This window comes from Andrographis paniculata, unplaced genomic scaffold (assembly GCF_009805555.1).
Source record: "Andrographis paniculata isolate CXL003 unplaced genomic scaffold, ASM980555v1 Contig75END, whole genome shotgun sequence".
NCBI lineage: Eukaryota > Viridiplantae > Streptophyta > Magnoliopsida > Lamiales > Acanthaceae > Andrographis > Andrographis paniculata.
Window position 1 is genome coordinate 450765 of NW_026137612.1, and position 16361 is coordinate 467125.

General features: G+C 30.8%; 3 protein-coding genes across 3 annotated transcripts; all 3 read right to left on the reverse strand.

The window, feature by feature from the left end:
* Positions 1-3243: 3243 nt before the first annotated feature.
* Positions 3244-5591, reverse strand: LOC127266211 (uncharacterized). The gene is made up of 3 exons (XM_051296368.1): positions 5208-5591; positions 3732-3839; positions 3244-3635 (listed from the first exon to the last, which is right to left on the reverse strand). Exons 1-3 carry the CDS (start codon positions 5508-5510, stop codon positions 3318-3320), a joined length of 729 nt encoding a protein of 242 aa, XP_051152325.1. The 5' UTR covers positions 5511-5591; the 3' UTR covers positions 3244-3317.
* A 1298-nt stretch (positions 5592-6889) lies between these two features.
* LOC127266382 (transcription initiation factor TFIID subunit 15) lies at positions 6890-11374 on the reverse strand. The gene is made up of 8 exons (XM_051296607.1): positions 11211-11374; positions 10807-10948; positions 10044-10396; positions 9716-9916; positions 8086-8169; positions 7766-7847; positions 7566-7689; positions 6890-7250 (listed from the first exon to the last, which is right to left on the reverse strand). Exons 2-8 carry the CDS (start codon positions 10924-10926, stop codon positions 7078-7080), a joined length of 1137 nt encoding a protein of 378 aa, XP_051152564.1. The 5' UTR covers positions 10927-10948; positions 11211-11374; the 3' UTR covers positions 6890-7077.
* Positions 11375-13837: 2463 nt separating this feature from the next.
* Positions 13838-15650, reverse strand: LOC127266320 (small nuclear ribonucleoprotein SmD3b-like). Its single transcript, XM_051296532.1, has 5 exons — positions 15431-15650; positions 14833-14885; positions 14686-14752; positions 14533-14589; positions 13838-14190 (listed from the first exon to the last, which is right to left on the reverse strand). The coding sequence occupies exons 1-5, from the start codon at positions 15587-15589 to the stop codon at positions 14128-14130; spliced, it is 399 nt and encodes a 132-aa protein (XP_051152489.1). The 5' UTR covers positions 15590-15650; the 3' UTR covers positions 13838-14127.
* Positions 15651-16361: the final 711 nt, after the last annotated feature.

Below are 16361 nucleotides of genomic sequence, written 5' to 3' on the forward strand. Positions count from 1 at the left end.
GTGTCAATGGAGTGTAAGATAATTTTGTCTTTTGTAAGTATAAAAAATGGTAAAGATTAAAGATATATTAGCATTTGGATATGAATTAATTTTATTATAATAGAAATTTGATACTCTATTCGTCTCACATACGACTACATTGTAGACACGGTATTTTAGGAGGATGTAATTAGTATATAATTAAAAATATATTAGTGAGAATAATTATCCAATAATATAAATAATTATAAAGTAAGATTAAAATAACTAATTAGTTTAATTAAAATTTAAAAAATATATATATTAAAAAGTTTAAAATGAGATTAAAGTGTGTAATTATTTTTCAAAAAACAAAACTAACATGGAATGTGGACAGACAAAAATGGCAACGTGGACATGGTACGTAGGAAGGAGGAAATATTTTTTAGGACGATCGGCAAAAATGATATATATATTGAGTTGAAACGAATAAAATATTATATTTTTTTACAAAAAATTAATACTTTACTAAATATATTACTTTTTCCGTCTGGTAAATTTAAGTATGTCCGACACGAAAATTAAGAAAAATAAATATTTCATAAAAAAATAATAAAATTAAAACGGTAACTTAGGATATTTTTAAAAATTTAATTAAAATTTAAAAGAAAATAAAAAAGATGAGGTAACAAAAGTAATACTCCTATATTTATTCTAAATAAATGTAGAGTCTCAAAAGAGGTACGCATAAACTTCGATTTCAAATTCACGGGTACGCATTTCTCTTCGGTCGATTCGGTTGAATCTATTTCCGACACTCTTTTCTCCGATGGATCGGCGATGGCAGTACTTGATGACGACCAATTCTCTTTTTCCGACTATGTGGCTTAAACAAACATTGAAAAAAAACCCTGTAGCCATATTGGTGAATATAATTTTTCATTTTCTCTAAATTCACCATTAACCGTTAATTATATTTGAAAAGTTTAAATTGCTCTATTTTTCCTCTACCTGTACATTGTAAGACAATTAAATTTCAATTTTCTATGTATTGTTAAATTTTTCGTTATGAGATTTTTAGCCAATTTATGTTTGTATGTTATTGTTGGACATGATAAATATGCCGTTACTACTCTTAATTAATGAATATAAGAAATCTATGATGAATATGTCTAAATATTCACCTAGTCTTCATTATCTCCGAGCTCAATAAATTTGTTTTTAAAAAACTATAAAATAGAGGATTAATCAATTATTTATTTTTATTTATTTTATTCAAAAAAATTATTTAAAATATTTTATTTTTTTTATTTGTATAAAATTTACATTATTAGGTTTACACTTACAATTAAATATCAATTTTGACTAAAAGAGTATTTGTTCAAACTTTACATTAAGGGTGTGTTTGTTTCGGTGTTTGAATTTTGAGTTGGGATTTAAATAGTAAAAATTTTGAATTTAAATAGTTATATGATGTGATATAAATATGCGTTGATGTGATATTTTGATTGTAAAATTAATTTTTTTTATAATATAAAAAATAAAAAATAAGTATTTGATTTGATGTTTTTGAAAAAAAAAAATTGAATAAATAGTAGAATTTTGTCAAAATTCTTCAAACGAACACATCCTAAGACAAAAGGATTTACACAATAAATAAAATATAAATTATTTTATGCAATTTTTATTAAAATACAAAGGTGTCATATAATTTACCCTTCAATATATTTAAATTATTAATTTTGGCAATTGTTTGTTTGTTTGTTTTTTCCGTTCAGTATGTATTTTGATTTTCTTGTACTAATAAAATTATTTTCAATTGATTTTTACTGGTTCTTATATGTTATCATAAAATTGTTTTTCTTGTTTTTTTTTTTTAAATGATGATAATTGTAAAATTATGTTTGTTGATTGTTGTTGTATTAATAATAAAATGAATTTAAATTATAACATAACATCACATAATTTTTAAATGTTTAAATAATAATAATAATAATAAAATCTTCGATTTACAGTTAAATTTATTAATTTAACCATTTGAATTTAATATATTTAAATAAAAAATAAATTTATTTTAGTAGAAAATTTAAATAATATTCTAAAACTATTATCAATATCACTCAAATAAAACAATAATAAACTAATATCATAATATAATACTCCTTCCGTCCCATAGCAAAGTATTCAATTTTTCCATTTTAGTCCATCTCGTAACAAAGTATCCATTTCACTTTTTTAGTAACTGTACTATCTACCTAACATTACAAATACCCTTACAAACACTGAAGGTGTGTTTGTTTGGAACGTTGAATTTTGGATTTGAATAATAAAAATTTTGAACTAAAATAGTAATACGATATGATATAAATAAATATTGATTATTTTTTAAAAAAAAAATTAAATATTTGATTTGATGTTTTAAAAAATAATAAAAATTAATGAATAATAAAATTGAGACAAAATCTTATAGGAGAACACATGACATATGTGGTACCTCCGGGTCCACCTGTCACACATGGTTCGCCAAACCTAGTGTGACTTTCCTTATCGGGGCATAGGTTCGGTCGGAGGTTTTGCGGGTTCCAACGTCATTAAAAAAAAATAAAAAAATTCAAAAAGCACCAATCAAAAGTTAAAAAAACAAATTCTAAATATATCCCACACTAGTATTTCACAAAGCATGTACTATCTGAATTATTGATCGGTGCTCGTGCTATTTGATAAAATCAGCACTGTAATCGCTGCCTACTATTGGAGTCGGAGAGGTTCAATGCCGTGTCAAATATAACACACCCGACTCAGTGAAGAAGGCCTAAGTGTTACAATCACACCAAGCAAAGTTACGGACAAGGCTCTGTAAACTTACCTTAACTCCCGAGCAAATCGACGAGCATACCTTAATTATCCGGTGTGTCTTTGCATTTAAGGCGCAAACCACCAATACCAACTTTGTTGAGTCGTCATAAGTTCCTGTTGCAATAAACAATCATCTCCGAAAATTAACTACCAGGGGAACATTGCAATTTTGCCCGAATTAAATCAATGTCAAGCTATGTTAAAAACTCTAGAATGTAACACAAAGTACCCTTTGCTCCTGATAAGATTCTAGCCCTGGAAGCATCTCCAAAGTCGTGATTTCTGATTTCAAGCCAGTCCATCTGAGATGAGAAGTGTTCTTACCGTAGATTTTAGATTCAGATCTATCGGGCCATTCCATTATCTCCTTCGGCTCCCCCCCTGAAATTCTCAGACAAAAAGAAAAAGTATCCGGAAAGTTCTAATAGCTTAGCATTCAAGCAGTATTCATTGGGATAATCCAAGTATTCTGATACATGACATGACATCGAAGAGAATGGAATTTAGAATTTGAAAAAATTGTTGTACTGACTCGTGAGAGAATCTCTGAGATTCGAATAAAGGCCATAGAGAGAATACTGGCGAAGGTTCTTAACCTCGTACCAAGAGTTTAAAACGGATTCGTGCTTGTCTGTGCCAGAAAATGCCAGCTGTATCCCGAGGCTACAGTCGACAGATCCCCCATGGTTTTTGCAGTCGTTGGTTCGGATGGCGCAGTCTTGATTGTTGAGGCAGACGAAGTTGGATTTTCCCGAGCAAGATGAGCATCCGTCTCTTTTCCAATACAAGTTTTGCAGCCTACCCTTCTTAAATTCAAGAGCCTGCATCGAAACAAATAGCATTGTTTGGACAAATTAACGAATCAGGGAAACAACATGGCGAGAACAAAAACGAGGGAAAAGGGTAAAATCCTTTACCAGAGTGAAACTGGTGACGATGTAAGAGCTGTTTGCAACGAAAGCTGGAGATGACCTCGCTGCGTGTTTTAGACCGGCAAATGCTACCATGTAACCTCCAACAGAATCCTGAATGGTTAAAAGAGAAAAAATGATGCAATTGCAAAAGTGTCGATTCAATTATCATAATATGTTGCCCCTACAAAATTGTATATTATTACTCCCTCCGTTCCAAGCAATAGTCTTATTTTGCTGTTTTCGTCTGTCCTAAAACAATAGTTTCGTTTCTATTTTCGGTAACCAGCTCCCTACTCTTTCACAAAATTATCCATACTTTTTCACAATAATTACATAAAGTAAAGACATTTTGGTCTTTTAAAAACACTTTTACATCCAATATCAATATAATACTAATATTTCTTAATTCTCGTGTCCATCCCAAATATTCTTATTATTTTGGGACAGAGGGAGTATTAATAATAATGAAATTATTAATATAGAACCGATAGACTCAAATTATAACCTAATTTAAGATACTAAAAAGCTAATCTAAAAAATAATACTCCCTCCGTCCACCGCCAATCTATCCATTTTGCCATTTTAGTCTGTCCATGATAAATGTATCCATTTTTTTTAATAAATGTACCTTCCACTAAAATATAAAATTACTCCACCCTTTATATAATATTACACAAATGCCATCAAATAACACCACTTAATACCATAAATGTTAAGGGGTATAATAATCTTTATGTATATCAATTGTACCACATATCAATATAATACTAATATACTAAAATTTACGTGCAAAAAGTAAACTAGACGGTGGATGGAGGGAGTAACAAAATATATCTAATAACCAATTTGAATTTGCCAAAGAGATCAAATATACTTAGCCAAAACAAGTTAGGGTTAGAGTTTGCAGCGGAGCTTTCAATGGATTTAGAGTTGTAAACAAGACTAGAAAGCCTCCGGATATATTTCAGGTTGAGTTTACATGAAGAAAAATGACTATGATATCATTTTACATTTTGGAAAATTTCAAGAGTTATATATTATGAATAATGAAATAGAGGTGTATAAATAAATGTTATTAATCTAAGATAGCAGTAAACTAATATAAAAAAATCATAAAAAAATATCCAGCAATAACGAAAACCTTAAATTGCTAAATGATTCAATCAGAATGTGCAATGCAGTAAAAATTTGACAATTCAGAATCATAAACACAGGAATTACAGACGATGGGAGCAGAAATTTCAAAGTAAAGAAATTAGCTACAGAGCTATAAACTATCAACCATTGAAACAGAATAGGATTAATCTATCGAAGTTCAAATTGACGGAAAAGGAGTTTCTAATCCAGAAAATTGTCGATCCAAATAAAGGGGAAATTTCTGAGCAGTTCTTCACGAACATATAAACAATTAGTGTTCATCACTTGATGCTCCAACAATTAAATATGCATAGAATTAAATAGATTTAAAGCATTCATTACCGGCGAGAAACTGGAAGTGTTGACGGTGAGGAGAGAGATCTCGTCGACTTTAGGGCGAAAAACAGAAATCTGTGAGTTGGCTGAGGAGAGCGAGAGACGGCTGTCGCACGGAGAGAGTTGAACATTGTTGTTGAAGAAGGCCGTCACCGCCGCAAACGCGATTCCAAATGTAAACCCGTCGGACCTCTGGACCGCCGTGTCGGTGCACGGCGAGTACACGTTGTTTGTGTCGCTGGCTGCTTCCAATAAAATCACGCACGCAGACGCTACCAGAAAAGCAATCAGCGGAGTCGGAATCGCCATTGAAGTGGCTGGGAAGAGAGCTTCGGATCAAATTGATTTCGCTATAAAAGGGATTTTAAAAGTTCAGTAGGGTTTGAACTTTGAAGGATACCTGTACTTGATTTTATTTTATTTTTATTTTTATTTTTATATTCAATATATGTATTTTCTAAAGCATCTATTAAAACAACTGCTTTGCCTTTTTTTTTCTTTTAAATGCAAATATAACTATATTGTCAGTATATCAAATTTTATATAATAATTATATTATCAAAATTGGTTAATTACAAAAGTGCATTATTGTAAATGTAAGATATATCAAAATAGTAACTGCAAAGTTACAAAAAGAAAACCTACAAAATCATAGATTTGAAAATTAAGAAAAAAGATTATTTTTTTTATTTTGCCCCGTAGGATTTAGTTTGCAGGATATTAGGTTGGACAAGTTTTACTCAGGTATTTTCGGGTAGCGATTGCGGATTCCCACGTCATAAAAAAAATAAAAAATTCTTTAATTTATAGTAAGTGGTTTGATTTTAATTTCAACTAAAAACTTTTGAAATTTTGTATAAGATTACAAAAAGTAACATTTTATTAGAAAGTAAAAATGTGTAAGAGATTTTAATATTTTTGGTAACTTTATATATAAAATAATTGTGTACTTGTAATGATATATTTATAATTTAAATAAAAATTAAAAATATTTTTAGTATTAATATATAATAACTTTTTTAAAATATGAAATTAATACTTTAAAATTGAGAAAACATAATCTAAAATCTGTTGCCTCCAATCTATGCCTTTGTAGCAAGGCCATTAAATGGCGTTGCATTCTTTTTTAAAAATAGAAAATTTAAATTTTAAAATTTTAACTTTTAAATATATTTTTTATTTTCCTAATTTTTTAAAAAATATTTTAAATTATAAAAATAAAAAATTATTTAAAATAATAAAAAAAATATTAAATATTTAAAAAATAATAATGAAAAATAAAATTAAATTACTCTAACACGACTGCAAAGACCCAAACAACCTAAATCTACAAAATAAGAAAACATATTCGATTACCAATAAAAAATATATTATTCCAGCCATTTTGAATGAGGGAAAGCCCGACGACTTCCCGAGCGGTGGATTTGATTTGGGAAAGTAACATAGAAATCAACAACAGTATAGAAGAAGAATGTAAGCACTAAAAGAACCAAACCCAAAACGGGTAGGTAGGTGTATTTGATCAAATCAAAACTACTATCATGATTACCAATAAAAATAAAAATAAAAATATATTATTCTCTTACAAAACATACAAGTTAAAAATACTATTTAAACTCAATAGGACATGAAATTCTGCATTATTGCATGCAAAGCAAACAAGGAAAACAAACTTCAAGTCGGGTAGATAATAAAACCAAACCTTCATATTACAGAGAAATATTAGGTTACACAGCCAGAGTAAAAGGTGAAGCTCATCATCATTCTGCTGTTATTTAGCCTCTCAAAGAATAACGGTGCATTGTAACAAAATTAAAGCTAAATAACCGCTTTAGAAGCTATTCTCAGGGCAAAGTAAAGTTTCTTATGTTTGCACTCAACTACGGTACCTGCTGCCGCGGTCTCTGTCTCTATCACGGTCTCGGTCGCGATCGTAGTCGTAATGTCGAAGCCTGTCCCTTTCCCTTTCCCTGTCTCGATCTCTATTTGAATGCCTATCTCTTTCCCTTTCTCTTCCCCGGTCCTTTTTATCTCTTTTGTCCTTGTTACCTACATTGATATAGCATCGGTCTACGGATGCAAAATCATAAACGAAGATAATATTTCCTACTTTTGTTCAACAATTGAGCTACCGTTTGAATTATCAATTACACGGACCACACGGAAAAAATTTGAAATTTTAAGTTTCTTTCAGGTTCTAGCCTAAACTTTTAAAGATACGGCACAAAAATACAAAGCAATTCACTAGATTAGACAATCAAATTAGAGCTCTTACAATACGAGAATAATCAGATATTTTAACCATACGGATATTTTTTCGGAGATCGACACGGGGAACAATTAAGTTGATTAAAATAAGAATACCTAGCTCCTCAATCTCCCATCCAGCTCGTCCGACACCAGTGACTTGAGCCATTTCAGCTGCTTGGGTTTTTGCGCGGAACTTTTTCTTAAGGTTTCCAAACTCATCATACATTTCCCCATCATCCTGACAACACAAAAAGCAACTATAATTTGTTGATAACATATACCAGAAAATAACTTATATATAATGAGATTGTTACTTCTTCAGCCTCTCGCCGGCGCCTTTTTGTTTCCTCTATTTCTTCCTCATCTAGTTCCTTGTAACCTCCACCACGTCCTCCTCTAAAGTAAAAGGTACAAAGTAGACAAAGGTTACTGTTTAGCTAAAGACTTCTGAGAAATATGTTACCAAGAGAAGGAGCAAATACCACCACACATGGCGCAGATGAAATAAAGATTTAGAGAGAAATCATATATAGCTCATTGGCAAAATCAGGTACCAAAGAAGTTGCGAAGAGTGTGAGAGATTGAAGGTAAATTTAACTCAAATCAACGAGGAGATAAAAACACCAGCACGTACCTGACACCCCCATCATTGTGTCCGGGTTTATTGGTATTGCAAATGTTGCATTTTGTGCGCTTTGCCCAGTTAATATTTCCGCACCTGAATCAGCAAGTTGCCAACATAAGTTAGGTTAAGTTATGAGGATATAAATAGAGTGGCTGATTGATCCAATCCACCACACATGCATTCAATGAAGCATTGCATTGATTAATGGAACAAATCCCATGAATGGCAGTCCATACTAACTCTATTATTCGCACCACTGAGAATTAAAGAAACTACAACGAGATAAACACATAGTGAAACCATAACCCACTAATTTTCAAACATTTCTCCAAAAATAAACAAGCAAAGCACAGAGGTGGACCAACTCAAAGCTTTAGTTCAATGAAAAATAGGGCTTCTTCGATAAAAATTTCAATTAACACATAAACAGAAAAGTTGTATCTTCTTAAACATCTTTTCATAACACTGAAAGGCCAATCTACTGATAGACATTGGACCGTAGGAGTAAGATTCAGAAAGGATCACTACAACACCATACAGTGAACCAGATGCAAAACCAACATTTTACAAATAGTTATTCAATCCAAGATAGCTGGGAGCACCTCAAAAGAAAGAAATGGTTAGATCGAGCAATAATTAGTTTCATTGTGCCAATTTCCACATTGAAATATCTTCTATAAATTGTTGTAAAAACCTGATTTGATAGAACAAAATACATATAAACCAACAGAAGTGCATCCAAAAAGATTCAGAGAAGATCGGAATATAATTACTCGTTGCACTACAGAAGACAGTACAAAAAAATGGCTCCAATAACAGAAAAGCATTTCTATGATTACGCCAAATAAGTAGGTAAAAACATCCCACGGAAGCTCATGAACTATTAACATGTTGAACTGACAAGCAGTATGTTGATATACCTTCTTTTACCTCAAATTTTGGAAAATTGATAATTTATTCCAAAGATAAATTTCCTCAAAATAATTTTTCTAAATATTAGTAAAATAAAATACATAAAAAATTATTTAACCACCCCCTCATTCAAATTTATCATAGATAAAAACTTTTACATTCTATATCCCAACATTAATCATCATGCTTCTAATCAACCATATTATTTAAAATCATTACATAATGCTATATAGCTAACAAATACAAAATGTATCAAATTGTATATACACAGTAATATTTTTCCTAAATACAACATATTTCATACATGTATAATCATAAAGACATGTGACATATCCAAACAGAGACAATAAAAGTTCCAACTTTTGCAGTCATCTGCTTCCCAATGGAAGAAACTTGAATAGAAGAGGAATTCTTCTCTTGGTAAGAACAGTTCTAAACTTTCAAACACCAGGCAAATTCCGTAACAAAATCAACAGAAACAGATCAAGGATGTGTTCTTTTGTGTTTTTATTTTTTATATGTAAATATAGTCATTTGACGTGATATTTTGTATGAAAACTGGGTGTTGGTCCTATTGGTTGCAATTTTTTGGAGGGAAAGTAAAAAGTTGAATAGTGAAAGGCTGAAAATGAGTACATAAAAGAACAAACCCCTAATTTATGTTAATCTATATATATATATATATATGTGTAAAAGAAATAAATAAATAAATAATGTCATCTCTTACATTGGACAAGGCCAATCATTTGGACCAAAAAGCCCTCCTCCAGCAGTAGCACCTACTGCACGGGCATGGCCTCCTGGATCACTGCCACCATGGCCCTTACCTCGCCCACCACCCCCAGCACCACCACCAGAAGATCCAGTGGGACGAGCAGTACCACAACGATTGCACACACCTCGAAATGCAAAGTTTACATTACCGCAGCTGTTTCCACCAAGAAATCCAATATATTAATTATGTTTCAAGAATCGGTTTTTTATTTAATATAAAAGACAAATGCATGGTGCAAAAGAGTAAGAAAGAGCTGCCCACCAATGATCACACCACAGACCTTGAGTTCGGACACAACCAATCCCCTTCTTGTTGCCAAGGTTTCCCTAAAGCATCACCTCGACCTCTGCCCCTTCCAGCCCCACCATTTAGGTCCCTAGATCCTCCCTCAAGCCCATTGTGTTCGTCAGCAGGAGCTTGATCACCAACATGATTAACAATGTCATCTTTACTCTTCGACTCAGCCAAAAGGACTCCAATTGTAGCTCCATGGAAATCTTTATTATTAAACCATTCAACAGCAGCTAATGCAGCATGCGGATCCTCATAAGTTACTGTGGCATCTCCTTTGGGCTCATTTGTTACTTTATCATGATATATCCATATTTTTGGCCGTCCACTTCGTTTGTCTTTCTGTTAAAAAAACAGAAGTAAACAACCATAGTAAACAACGCAAGAACAAAAGGCACACACTCAGGGATATTTCTTTGCAAAAAGATTCATCCACCAATAAAATATAACTCATATGGTAAAAACAGAAAGCTTGCAACAAATCATTTGAGTAAAAGAATGAGTTCCGGATCATCAAACCTGAACCACAAACTCCAAAACTAAAACCATTTACCATTAACCCTACTAACTGTACCTCTATAAAAAATGGCAAACAAATTTAAACTACAGAAACCTAACTTGAATTTCTTGAGCATATATAAATATATATGTGAGTTTGATACCATAGTCCTATTAACTAATATGGAAATTTAAAAATTTAAAAATTGAGGCTTTTGGGATCAAATTGCAAGATATACCTGTAGGGCTCATACCTTTAGCAAGCCAATTGTTCCGAAGTGCTCAGCAAGCATCTCCTCGTCAGTTCCAGGAGGCAAATTGAAAACGTAAACAGAGCCGTTAGTTGGGGCTCCTTTTCCAGAAAAATTCGCCATTGTGCTCCAATTTCATGAAGCGCTGCGGCAAAAACAATTTCAAATTCCTTACAACCCTAACCCAATCGACAAACATGCGAAAAAAAAAAAAACAGTAACTTCACGCAACTAATTAAAACAACACAATCAAAATCCACGAGCAAACAAGCACATTCACGACGCTCTAGGCACAACCGCAACTCTCTAAACCGCCGCTACTCCGAAAAAGCAATTGCGCAACTAGGGTTTTGATGCGCAACCGAATACGAAAACAAAAACGGATAAAAAAGATAGCTAAACAGCACCTGATCCTCCCGCAATAGTTCCGCGCCGTCGCCGATGCACTCCCGTCGAGATAATTGAGGTCAAACCGGATTCCGATATTCAGAGAGGATCGGAAAGCCGAATCGATTGCCTCCCTGCCTCTGCACGTAAAATCGTTGTTTCGGATCGGACTAAAGGGCAACCCACGTCGGGCCTCAATTCATGCCTATAGATCCAACGACGTAGTTTTGATCCAAATAAAAATGGGCCTTTATTGGGTCCAAATATGCCCAAGCTTACAGGCCCAAAACTGGACATCAATAAACTATTCAACAATTTTTTTAAGAAAATAACATGGGCGCCCATACTTATTACTCATGAAATTAATTTCATAAGTAATTTTCGTGAATAAAATGTATTATTTTTTTGTAATTTTTGAAAAAATAATAAAATAATTAATTATTTATATTAATAATTAATATATTTAATAAAAATAATATCAGTAAGATAAGATATTGAAATATTAAACTTTTTTTAAAGTTAATATCAGTATCATACTGAAAAAAGGTGTACAACAAAAAATTTTCAATTTGTTACCGTAAGTTTATTTAGGTATTTTTGATGAATTTCTTCATCTCTATTCACGCATCCACCCATTTTTTTTAGACTTTTAAAATAATATTTTTATATTTATTAATTGCTGATTTTTTATTTAAAATTACTTTTTTTTTTCTATTGCCAAAGTCATTATATATAATTATTGTTTATTAAATTTTGTATTATAATTTATTTTTTTAAAAAAATATTTATTTTTGTAACAATTGAATAACAAATATATACATGCGACGATGGCTTATCTTAATTGTAGTTATTATAAACAAAATATCGCAACAAAAAAAATAATAAATAAATAAATGACCAAATAAAAAAAAAAAAATTATTTGTAATAAAAAAACTCGATACAAAAAATACATTTTAAAACAAAACAATTATTGTTGCCGATAACCCGCTACAAATAGGCATTATTTTGATATTTTGTTTCAATATTGTTTGCTAGAAACCATAACAATTGACAATTCGAGATGGGTTGTGAATTGTGATCTGAACCCAAATAGATCATTTGATTAATTTTTCTTTCTTTTCTTTGATTTCTCTACGTTCTGATTCTATTCTAATTGTTTGTTGCTATCAGTTAATATTTTTCTTGTCGAAAATTTGTGTGCCCATAAGCCCCAATATAATTGTCTTGTTTATCATTTTCGTCTGTCCCAAAATAATAGTCTCATTTCCATAAATAATCGTATCACCGTAAAATTATCCCTACTTTTTTATTATTATTACACAATTGCAAATATATTATGCTAATATATTTACAAGGGCAAAATAGTCATTTATCCGTACATTTTACCATCTACTAATATAATATTAATATTACTTCAGGGAGGAAGGTAGTATTTCACAGGGAAAGAATGAACAAATTCTATGGACTATATGAAAGTACACACATTATTATATACTACTTCACAAATACTTCATTCGCCATTTAATTGTATGTTCGTTTAAGTAGGCACAGACTTTAAATAAAAATAGATTAAAAAATAAAAAAAATTAGTTTTTAGGATAAAAAAAATAAGTAAATAAAAGAAGTGATATTTTTTTTGTGAAAATAAAAAAAAAAAATGAATAAATTTAAATGAGAATATAATAAATAAAAAAGTAAAAATAAATTTGAATAATAACATTCTCATGTTTATACAGATTAATGAAATACTTTACTTTCATGTAGTCCATATAGAACTGTCTTTGCTCCCTAAACCTTAGAACCGTATTGTTATTATTTTTAAATTGTAACTTTTCTTTATTTACATTTTTCCTCTCTTTCACCTCTTTGAAAAATAATATAATAACATATTTAATAAAAAGGCAATATTAAGAAAGTAAGAAATATATATATATATATCAAAATTATATCACCTAAAAACTCATGTCAACAAGTAAACTAGGCAAACAAACCCCGACAGACGAGAGGGCAATAACGCTTGCAAAAATTACATTTATCTTTTGCATATATTTAATATTAAAAATATATTATTTGTATATTTGTTTTATATAAATATCATTATTAGAAGATACTAATAGAGACATTTTTTTGTCTTATTTTCATGATTTGTACTAGTTTTGATATAATAATTAATATTCAAAGTTGAATATGCAAAAAATAAATATAATTTTTGCAACCAGACGGAGGTAGTAATATTTTAATATAAAAGTCGGATAGGTAAAAAGTAAAATGAGAGAGAGTATTATAAAAAAATTTATTGACAAATTAATAATAAAATAGTGAGTAAGTAGAAAAAATAATAACAAATTGGTTATGTTTTGTTAGAGTAGGGATATTAAAATTATAGGTGAATAAAATTGTTTACTATAAATTTAGCCGACAAACAAAAACAAAAAAAAGAAGTGGTATAATTATTCTAGAGAGAGATAGTAACATTTTGAACGAAGATGACACTAGCTACTCTCAAAGTGAAAACATACAAGGGTGTGTTCTTTTATAAAATTTTACCAAAGAAATTATCCGCCCCAAAAAAATATCAAATAAAACACTATTTTTCACCTTTTCATTATTAAAACATCAATCTATATCACATCGTACAACTATTCAAATTCAAATTTTTTACTATTTTAGTGTATTTTATAATTTATAAGTAGCATAACAGGTGACAAAATCAATCCAAAATTAGGCACTTGAAGAGCAACTGAAACTAACAACAGCATAAACTATTTGTGTTCTAAGTGAAGCAAACAAAATATATATCAGTCACTGGTTCACAGCAATTTGCCAAAATCACTTTCCAACTCTCTATGTTCGACTCAGGACTCCGAAATCCTTACTATAGTTTAAGTAGGAAATTGGGCAAAGGCATGAATACACTTACTTTGCAAGGGATACGATCATCTTCGCACAGGTGGTGCAGTACCCCTGCCAGGGCCACCTCCCCGACCAGCAGCCTGAGCCTGCCAATGAAAAACTCACATCAGGGTGAGCCGTGATCAAACTAACTAGGTTGTGTTTGTTTGGGTTCTTTTTACAATTCTTTTACTATCAAACACCTGTTTTCAGTTCTTATATTATACTCATATCAATTTTACATTCAAATAATCACATTAACATCTATTTATATCACATCAAACAACTATTCAAAACCCAAACCCTCAAACAAACACACGGGAAAAAACAAGAGTGTCTAAAGTGCTTGTGAGAATCATTTGGACTAAATATCAACCATTGGGTATAGATTCGATGTTAGTAATCAGCACAAGCATTTAGATATATATATATATATACATATAACTTACTCTAGCTCGCATGGCAGCAGCACGGCCACGGCCAACACCAAGTGCTGAACTCTTCCCCTTCAAGATTAAATATTAAATGGTGATAATTAAAGTCTTGAACAAATTCAGAAGGAAGAACACATTACAAATATCATGGATATAGTGAAATGGAACCTTTATCCTCGCTTCCAACCGCTTAAACATGGGAGCATTCTTGAGCATATCTGGTATTATCATAAACCTGGGGAAATCGAGAATTGATTACATCCAAGAATAGTGATAGAGACAAAGGATAATAATGATAATAAGAGAGTAATAAACCTGACTTTGCTCCCTCTGATGAAAACATGCTCCAGCTGAGAAACCTTCCCATCCTACATAATAATTTACCAACAATCATTCAAAATACACATAATTTTTCATTCAATACGGCGATTTTGTACTTGCTCTCAAGCACTGTCCAGTTCAGTAATTAGCAGCATAGATAGAGAACTACATCAGTTAAAATTGGTGACTGTATCACTTCTCCTGCTCATAAATTAAAGTAATTACCTTCAGTGTCCATTGTTGCAAAGAAAAATAAAGATCCCTAATTCCTCAGCCTTTACAATATGCTTCAAACGAATCCCCACATTGCAAAATAAGCAGTATGACAACTTCAAATCATTTGGTTTTCAGGTTTAAATTTATAATAATACAGTCGGTAAGGGGATAACACAACAAGACACACTCAAAATATTAGGGAAACAGCGCAAATCACATAATTGCCGCTTACAGATCATTCCTAGGGTTTAACACCTACCCCAGGGTTTAAATAAATTAGCATTTAGAATTGTTCAACACAAAAACAGAAGACAAATTCAAAAAGAAATCATTGAATAAATCTCAGCGTATCCTACATTCATCAATCCAATGGTACCTTAGCAGTGTAAGTGATGTTCTCGAGCTGGCAATTCCAATTATCCTCGCATTCGACCATACTTCCACGATACAGCTCGCCGCTCTTCAGCTCCACCGTCACCACATGCCCCGACGCCTCGTGCAATAGCTTCACCGGAATTCCCAAGCTCCGACTCATCGCCTCTTTTTCTTCCCAAAAAGAATAACCCTTCCACCTCTTGATGTAGGTTCACAAAACAGGGAGGAACAAGAAGCTGTTATATATGTGTGGAAAAGGGATTGAATTGTAAATACATCACTTCAACTTAATTGCATAAACGCCCCTCTATTTTCTAAAAAATATACTCCTTTTCCATACAAATAAATAATACTCCCTTCGTTAATATAAATCTATTATCGCCGAAATTTAGATAAAATATAATTATTAAATAATTAAAAAATATATTAATAAAAATTAAAATTTAAATAAAATATAATTAATAAATAATTAAAAAGTATATTAGTAAAAATAATTATAAATTAAAATTAAGATAAATAATATTAAAAAAATTATTAAATTTAAAATTTAAAATATAATTAAATTGTATAATCATGTTTAGACAGACGAAAATAAAAAATAAAAATAAATTATGTAGTCCGGTATTTACCTAATTGTTATAGTTGATGCATCTATTCTCAATCTTAGGATATTTTTATTTTGCTATTAATTATATCACCAACTAATCGTAACACACATGCAATGTTAGAAAAGTAATGCGAGAATATGAAATTAATAAATAAAATAATTCAAACAAATATCAAATAAAATGTCAAATTGAATAAAAGTTTAGATGTATTTTTAGGTGGAAGATTTTTCATATATTATTTAATTTTGATATTTCTATTCACCCATTAACTGATTTTTAAAAATTCTAAATTTAATTTTCATATTAAATCCTAGGCAAAATTAT